The 8862-nt window shown below is 51.6% G+C and overlaps 1 protein-coding gene across 1 annotated transcript; it reads left to right on the forward strand.

Annotated features, from left to right (window-relative positions):
* The first annotated feature begins 805 nt into the window (after nt 1–805).
* SPATA19 (spermatogenesis associated 19) lies at nt 806–8536 on the forward strand. The gene is made up of 6 exons (XM_070365158.1): nt 806–883; nt 1045–1101; nt 1573–1665; nt 1835–1926; nt 4595–4672; nt 8512–8536. The coding sequence occupies exons 1-6, from the start codon at nt 806–808 to the stop codon at nt 8534–8536; spliced, it is 423 nt and encodes a 140-aa protein (XP_070221259.1).
* Nucleotides 8537–8862: the final 326 nt, after the last annotated feature.

Here is an 8862-nt window from a genome sequence, read left to right on the forward strand (position 1 = left end):
GCTAAACATTTGCTTTAGGCTATTCTGAACTTCACTTCCCTAGTGAAGGTTCTCGGTGGGAATCACAGCGATCTGAGCCCGTCAGTGTTTGCCCCCAGCTCTGCATTGTAACAGGATTCCTCTTTCATTTCCACTTGACTAACCTTCTACATAGCCAGTCTACTGTGGGTGACTTGGCAAAGTCAGGAAATGTCCTTCACAAGAATTGGCACTTTCATACCCTATTCCTCTTATTGCTTATTTTTTTGTGATCTGAATCACTTGTGTAAACAAAGTAGACACAGAAATAAAGGTAATGTCCTTGTTGAGGGGTGTGCTCCCCCATCTTTTGACATTTTCTGGGTGGATAAGCCCTTTCTCCCCCAGTTTGTAAGAGTAAGGATAAGAAATGCCTATGGCAGGGTTTGAACAAATGTCTAGAGGGCCCAGGTTGTTTTGCCACAAATCTCTTTCTGCTTCAGCATTGCTCAAGACTGGGTGACCAGCCAGAAGTCTTCCCCATCCCTCATAATTTCTGTCTATGATTCAGTAACTGCCCCTTGTACCTTCCTCAGGCTCACATCCTGAGTGCCCATACCCGCCTCTCCATTTCTGAGCCATAGCCATCTCCAAGGTGGACACTTCCAGACCTTTGTTTTCTGTCCCCACTCTGACCCTGGGAATTAAAGGAGGTCATTGTCACATCATCACTGGCCAGCCAATCAGGTAGGCACCACCCTCCAGGGACCTCCTTGTGCCAGGGGAGTTCTCAGGCTGCTTCAATGGAAGGAGGGAGCCACGAAGGAGGCCTGGCATAAGTGCAGAGATGATAATCACAACATGGATTGTGTACATCCTTGCTCGGAAAGGTGCTGGGCTCCCCTTCCCACCCAAAGTCAGCTCGGTGAGTGGGGCTGGTGATGGCTAGGTGGAGAGTATCTCAGGTACCATCTGTGCTCTGAGCCCTGGCACTTCCAGAGAGGAGAGTTCATGCTAGATGTGGATAGTGGAGCAGAGGTGGATCTCTCCATATTCTGAGGGCATTGATTTATGACTTTGTTGCAGGATGTGGAAGTTACGGAGACTGAGGCTGTGTCTGTAGTACAGCACTGGTTGAAAAAAGTAAGTTTCCTCTGGGACTCAGGATAGCCCAGATTGTAGAGAGCTGGACTTCTCTCTCCACAGAACCAGGAAACCCAAGTTCATTGCCCACCAGCCTGCCTGGAGCTGCGTCTGATTCATCACACGTTTGGGAGCACCCAGTCTGTCTCCTCACCAGAGATGCTCCGGTGTCACCACCGGCCCCACCCTGCTTCTCAAGCGTGGAGTGGAGGGGGTTCAGATGGGTGGCCCCTACTGCAGGATTTCTCAGGAGGACCTTGGGTTAGGGCCCATGACTTACCGAGTCCCTGGAATTCCACGGGAAGGTAGCAGCAGATGGCTTAGTGTCAGAACTGTGCAATAGCACATGTGTAGGGATATGCATGTGTATGGTATGATAGGGAAGAATAAAAAGGAAAAGGAAGAGGAGGGGGACTGGGGACCAGACGAGTGAAGGAAATCATCCTCTGAAGGAAATCACTCACCTTTCAGACTGAAGAAGAGGCTTCCCAGGAGATAAAGGAGAAGATGTCCACCAACTTCCCTCCCATGCAAGGCCAAGATGTACATGTGACTAGAGATGTGGTAATGGAGCCTGTTAGCCGCCCATCCTGGGGGACTGGCGGGGGGAAAGGGGAGGCTGGCCTAACGCAAGGGTCCTGGGCTAGTGGGCGGAGCTTGTCCAGGCTGGGCTGTACCCTGGCCATGGAGTCCTTGCTGGGCAGTAACCACTGGATGCCACTGGATTTCCTAGGTGAAGCACCACCTCTCAAAGTCTGGTTTGTTAGCAAACCAGAGTCAAGAGGTCCTGGAGGAGAGAACAAGAATCCAGTTCATAAGATGGAGGTAAAGCATCTCTTTTCCCGGAGCCAGACTGTAGGGCGGGCGAAGCAGAGAAGGCATGAGCCCCCTCTCCGGGATTCCTGGCTGACACAAACCCAAGGCTGCCCTTCTCTAGAGGTGTTGACTCCTTTGGCTGAGAAGTTTTGCATCCTGCCTTTGGGGTCTTAAGGGATTGTTTTTGCTGTCTTAAAAGCCCACTTCATCCCTAAATTTTGAAATAACTGGAGGGATTGGAAAATGGCTTGCTTACCATCTCTTAACTGCTTCTGAATACATTTTAGACTTCTGTTATTTTTGCACTTGATTTGTTCAGAAGTGGCTGCACTTTAAAGAGCAAAAAGAAAACAAGCTCTTAAAATGCAGAAGCTGAAACCCTCCTGTTGGCCAGAGGTGAGAGGAAGTTTCTCAGGCCGAGGTTGGAGTCCTGAGCTCCATGCAGCTGCACAGGCCGTGGCCACCTTCCTGGCTCCCCACCTTCCTGCTCTGCAGAGGCTAAGACTCCAGGCAAGGGAGCCTGGGGCCCGGAACGGGCTCAGCCCCTCAGCACACACTTCCCTGTTTCCTTCTGGGGTGCGCGTTCGCTTGGGCCTCCTCTCACAGGAGAATCCTTGTGGCATTCCACTGGCCTTCCCCCCTCATCTCTGCACTCAGCTTCCTTCCTGTGCCCCCATTGCCAACTTTGCTCTCTCCTATCAAGAAAGATACAATTCTCAAGAAATGTGTTTTTGTGTCTGATCCATCAGGATGCTGTTTTCCTGTGTTTGCCCCTTCCAGTGGCATTAGCATTTTAAAAGAGGATTCAGATGGTCAAGAACTGTGTTAAGAGGAAGGGTCTAATTTGAGACCTCCCCAAGAAAGGGAGGGAAACCTGCCAAGGTAGCTCAAATCATGAGCATTGATAACTGCCCCCCAGCCACTGCCCTCCACGTGGGATGCTTGTCCGCTCCCGGCCTGGCCGTGCCACCAGCTCTGGCTGCTGTCTTTCCTTGGTTTGGATAATATGAACATCATCCTCTGGGGTTTTTAGACCTTGGCTGCATAGTGTAAGTAGGTTAAAGCTCTGGAGACATGGGACAGGAATCAGTCAATTATCCACATAGATGTTTTCCACTCTGGGTGTTCTGTGGAGATTTTAAACCAGTAAACACAGCCTGGTTCCTCCTCTGATCCTCTCAGTTTTATTAAGTATGTGGTCAGGGTTGCATATCCCTTTATTAAGCACCACTGAATGTGCACATATGTGACAGGTGTGTATTGGCCACCTGATGCTTGCTAGGCTTTCTGGAAGACAGAACAGCATAAACGAAGCCCCCATTTGAAAGGCTACACAGGACGTGGGTGGAGAAACCTCTGAGCACTGAAGGACATGTTGAGGACTCCACCAGAATCACCTGTGAGGGTACAGTGCAGGGCTGTGCCACTCGGCTTTGCTGGGCTGGTCATCTGGGCTGACCCACACGTGTCTGGGCAGGGACTGGACACACAGGGGCCAGGTGAGGCCTCCCACAAAGGCAAGAGCCTGGCAACTTGGCCCCATCTGGCCCCTGTGGCTCCTTCTTCTCAGAAGCATCCATCCCTCTGTCCCCTACCCCCTCTGTCCTCTCTCTCTCTCCCTGGGCACTGGCCAGCTTTATTGTGTCTGAGCCGTATTTCAGAGCACATTTGGATTGTGGTCCTCATAAGCAGTATCAACACTGAGTTCACACAGAAAACCCTAAATCTAGAACAAAGCTGACCCAGAAGGCACTGTCGAGAATGGGGAGTCCACAAAAGAGACACAGATGTAAAGAACAGGCTTTTGGACTCTGTGGGAGAGGGCGAGGGTGGGATGATTTGAGAGAATAGCATTGAAACATGTATATGACCATATGTGAAATAGATCACCAGTCCAAGTTTGATGCATGAAGCAGGGCACTCAAAGCTGGTGCACTGGGATCACCCAGAGGGATGGGATGGGGAGGGAGGTGGGAGGGGGGGTTCAAGATGGGGGACACATGTGCACCCGTGGCTGATTCCTGTCAATGTATGGCAAAAACCACAATATTTCAAAGTAATTAGCCTCCAATAAAAAAAAAAGAATGGGGGAATCTAAAGGGCACAGGAATGGGGCTCCAGTGGGCAAGCTGCTTTTGCTGGAGTGGAGGGTCTGTGAGGGTCTGTGGGGGTGTGGAGTTGGGAAGGGCGCAAAGTAGATGGTGGTGAGGAAGGCAAATCCAGACGGTGAAATAAGACAAAAACAGCATCAAAGAGGAGCCCGCAGCCTCTCTGTGAAAGAAGGCTCTGGCAGGATCTCTGAACCATGGTGAATATGCGCAATGCTGATCATATAGAGCTGGCAGGGGAGCAGGAGAGGAATTCAGAAGGGGCAAATCCTCAGCTTCAAGACCTCTGACCCACTGTGTAACTCTGGCAAAGCCGCTTAACTTCTCTGTCTCCTTGACTCTTCTTAGGAACATTTACTACCTGCCTGGGATTGCTGGGGGGCTCAGGGGTATTTGGTTAGTAAAAAGGATGCTTCTTGGTACTGATACAAGGAGGGTGGAGGACCAGCTATAAAGCTCATTGGGACAGTCAGAACTGTGGTCCACGGGATTCCACCTCTGGCGGTTCCACAGTGACTGGTTAGTGGAAAAGGAGCCCGGGGATCCCAATGCTTGACGATGTTTTGCAGCCATACCCGTATCTTCCAAGTGCCGAGCGAGGCAAGAAACGAAGCCATGCGAGATAGGATAGAGCAGGTGAGACGAAGGTAAGCGTTAGGAACGAGGTGATTTGTGTCCTAACTGGGGGCAGGTGGGTAGGGGGCTTCTGGTCTGTGGGTCTCCCTCCACCCCAACCCTGGGCCTGGCTAAGCCTGGGATCCTTCTGGACTGAGCGCCTCTTCCCAGGACTCAGCTCCAGGGCCCAGGCTCGGGCTGCCATGGTCTAGGGGGCTGCTGTGGTCTGTGCTCTGGGGGCCTCTGCTGCCCTTCCATCTCCCTTGCCTCTCCTCTCCTCTGTCCCCTGCAGCATATGCCATCTTTCAGATGAGATCTCTCAGGAGCTTCGCAACAGAAATTCCTACTCCGAATGCTGAGAGCAGCAGGTGGGAGAGCCGACAGGGGAGGGGTGGGGCAGAGAGGACGGCTCCCAGTTTGGGTGGGGGCTTGAGAATACCAGCAAGGGGTTGCTCCGGGGCCAGTGGGGTCAGGGAGAAGGCAGCTGCCTGAGGCTCCTGCCATGCCTCTCAGATTTCTGGAAGAGCTTAGAGTCTAGGTCAGATTTGTGTCTCTGACTTTTCACTGGTGTCACAGACCATTGCTCTTCCATTGCCCACAGGCCCAGGGGTCTCAGGGCCTTGTGGTCAAGGCCAAGGTGGGGCCTGCAGTTCTGAGTTGCTGGCACTCCTGAGCGCGGCCGTGGCTGGTCTGCTGGCCCCACTTCGAGTCACAAGGTCACACAGCCCCAGAGTGGGAGCAAGGGTGCACCAGTTTTGGCTCATCCACCGATTAGGGCCATGACTTTGGGTCACATGACCTCTTGGCCTGCATGTGGTGGGTACCAGTGGTCATGGCAGTGGTTGCTTGTGCGGCTCTGGATGGTGGTGGGTCATTGACTGGCAATGCCTCTCCAGGAGCCATCTGTCCAGAAAAGGTTGCTGCACCCCTGCCAGGCGGGGGCTGATGGGGTGACCACCAGCATGCTTAGAGGAGGGCCATGGAGGTGTATGTTGGCATTTATTGAGCCCTTAATCTATGCCAGCTCCTGCACAGGGCACTCTGTCTAGGTTTCTCATCTGACCCAAGTGACCATAGGAGGAGGGCATGCTGGTGCAGAGGCAGAGATAAAGCTGCCCTGGGGGGCAGACGCTGGCTTTCATCTGGCTCTGGCATGGGCACTTGCTTCATGCCCAGTGCCTCAGTTTCCTGACTTGAGGACATTCCTCGTGGACCATGGCATCCTGCACGTGGCAAGTGCAGTGTCAGTGGTTTGCTAATGCCAGTAGGGACGAGGAGTGAAGGCCCGCAGGGGCCTCTGGAGTCAGGCTCCCGGCTCAGCTCTACCCGACACAATGGCTGTCCTCCCCATGGGCCTCCCCTCTCCTGAATCCTGCTCTGTGAACGCGGAGTGCAGTGGGCTCAGGAGGCATTGCCAGCCTTGTCCGCTGCCCTTCCCACATTTCCACGTGCCCCTGGGCATTTCCCTCTTTCCAGGTAGGTGTCCTTCAGGATCAAGGAGCAGCCTGTGTTGGAAGGATGTCCACCCACCTTGACCTGAGGAGCAACCACACCTGGGCAGTGATGATCCAGTGGGTGAGCCCTGCCTTATGACAGGGGCAGCACTGGAATCTTCTTGCTGAACTGCTGATAAAGAGACGTGCTATTTAACCACCACCCCGGCCTCTGGTGTGAGTGCCTTGCTACCGTCCATTCTTCGCATCTTGAACAGCCATGTGCTTGCCTCTGGGGACCCAGGCTCGCTGCCTTGTGGGGAGACAGTGACAAGCCCCCGCCACTGTGTGAAGCAGGGCTTGCTGGGGGCTCCAGGAGTATTAGGGGCAGAAGGCAATGGCACCCCACTCCAGTACTCTTGCCTGAAAAATCCCATGGACGGAGGAGCCTGGTGGGCTGCTGTCCGTGGGGTCGCTAAGAGTCGGACACGACAGAGCGACTTCACTTTCACTTTTCACTTTCATGCATTGGAGAAGGAAATGGCAGCCCACTCCAGTGTTCTTGCCTGGAGAATCCCAGGGACGGGGGAGCCTGGTGGGCTGCTGTCTATGGGGTCGCACAGAGTCGGACACGACTGAAGTGACTTAGCAGCAGTGCTGCGGCAGGAGGACTTCCTGGGGGAGGTGCGACATGTGCGCTTCACTCGAGTATTTCATGAACTTTTACTCCTTCTCTAGAGTGCGTCCTTTCCTTACACAGACCCACGTTTCTGACCTACATCCCCTTCCTCTCTCTGAAGAACTGTTAACATTTCTTGCAAGACAGGTCTGCTGGCAACAGCTTTCTTTGTCTGAGAAAGTATTTCCACTTCATTCTGAAGGATACAGAAGTCAAGGTTTTCTTATCAACACTTCTAATATTTTGCTCCACTCTGTTCTTGCTGGCATGGTTTCTGAAGGGAAGTTGATATAATTTTTATCGTACTTCTCTCTAGGTAAGGTCCCTCCAACCTGGCTGTCGAGATTTCTGTGTGTTTGATTTTCTGCAGTTTGAGTATGACATGCTTAGGTGTAGCTGTTTTGCCATTTATCCTGCTTGGTGTTCTGAGCTTCCTGGATTTGCTGTTTGGGGTCTGTCATCGGTTTTGGAAAAATCTCAGCTGTTACTTCAAATATTTTTTCTGTTCTTTTTGTTCCTCTCCTGGTTTCCCATTACTCAAACGGTGCACCTCTTGGAATTGTCCCCCAGATCTTGGATATTCTCTTTCACTTCTTTTCACTCTTTCATTCTTTTTTTTTTTCTCTTTGTTTTTCCATTTGAAAAATTCCTGTTGACATTTCTTAAATCTCACCAGCTCTTTCCTTGTCCACATGTAGTCTTCAGGTAAGCCCATCAAAGACGTTCTTTGTTTCTGTTTCAGAGTTTCTTATTTCTGGCATTTCCTTCTGATTCTTTCTTGGGGTTCCCATCTCCCTGCTTACGTTATCCGTTTGTTCTGGCATGGTATCCTTTTCCACTAGAGCCCTCAGCCTGTTTATCAAGGTTGTTCTGAGTTCTCAGTCTGATAATTCCAGCTTATCTGCCACGCCTGATGAGTCTGGTTCCGATGCTTGCACTGTCTCTTCAGATGTATGTTTCACTTCTCATCATACCTGTAGTTTGTTGTTGAAAGGCAGGTAAGCTATCTGAGGTAGACAGGCCTTCATCGTGAGGTTTACTATTTGTCTGGTGAGGAGTCAGACTGTGTTTACTCTTTTCGGCAGCTGTGGGGTCAGAGGCTATAATTCCCTTTTGTGTCCTTGCTTTTGTCTTTGGGTTTTCCTAGGATTTTTCCTTATATGGGGCCTGACGCCTGGAGCTCTTAGAGCTGCAATCCCCTCTCACTTTACAGGAGCCCTATCCATGTGGTGAGGGCTGAGCAGGGCAGCAAAGGAGCTTCCTGGAATGCTCTGATGAGGTCTCAGTCTCCCTTACTCTGTGCCCCTGGCCTGGGACCTTCATATGTATTTCTCAGCTCCTCCCTGGCCCCTCCCTTAGGAGAAGCAGGAAAGCAGGAGGGGGCTACAGTTGAATATTCCTTCCCTCCATCAGGTAGCCTCTGGAAAAGTCATTTTCCTTGAGAGCAGGCTTTTGTTAAGGAAGCAGAATGTTCTAGACATGTTTCAAAATGCCTGTTTCCGCCTCCTCTTGCTGGGAGACTTGGGGGAGGCTCCTCTTGTCTTCATGGTGAGAGTCTGGAAGGATTCCTGCAGGTAAAACTCAGAATGTGCTGGGGTTTCCCTAAGACTGGCCGGCTGGACTTGTTAACTTTCAAGCCTGTCTACAGTGAGTTACCAATAATTCATCAACTGCAGGTTAAACCTTGCTCTCTGGCCTGGTCCCAGGGGTCCTGCTCTGGGGCCTTGTGAGTCTCTGTCCACCTGTCTGTCTTACCTAGCTTCAGTCAGCTGTTTGCCCTGTGACCTCAGATCTCTGATGGATCTGAAAAGAGTTGTTGCTCTTTGGTTTATGCACTTTCTTTTTCTTATTGTGAGGACAGTTGAGGACTTCCAAGCTCTTTGCATACAGACCAGAGACTGGAGATCTCCTTGGTGCATTTATCAAGTGGCTAGTAGAATAACGACCTTCCCTGGTGACTCAGTAGGTGAAGAATCTGCCTGCAATGCTAGGTCCCCTGGAGGAGGAAGTGGCTACCCACTCCAGTATTCTTGCCTGGGAAATCCCATGGACAGAGGAACCTACCCTCCATGGGGCCACAAGAGTTGGACACCACTGAGTGACTAGACCA

This window comes from Bos mutus, chromosome 29, assembly GCF_027580195.1.
Source record: "Bos mutus isolate GX-2022 chromosome 29, NWIPB_WYAK_1.1, whole genome shotgun sequence".
Lineage (NCBI taxonomy): Eukaryota > Metazoa > Chordata > Mammalia > Artiodactyla > Bovidae > Bos > Bos mutus.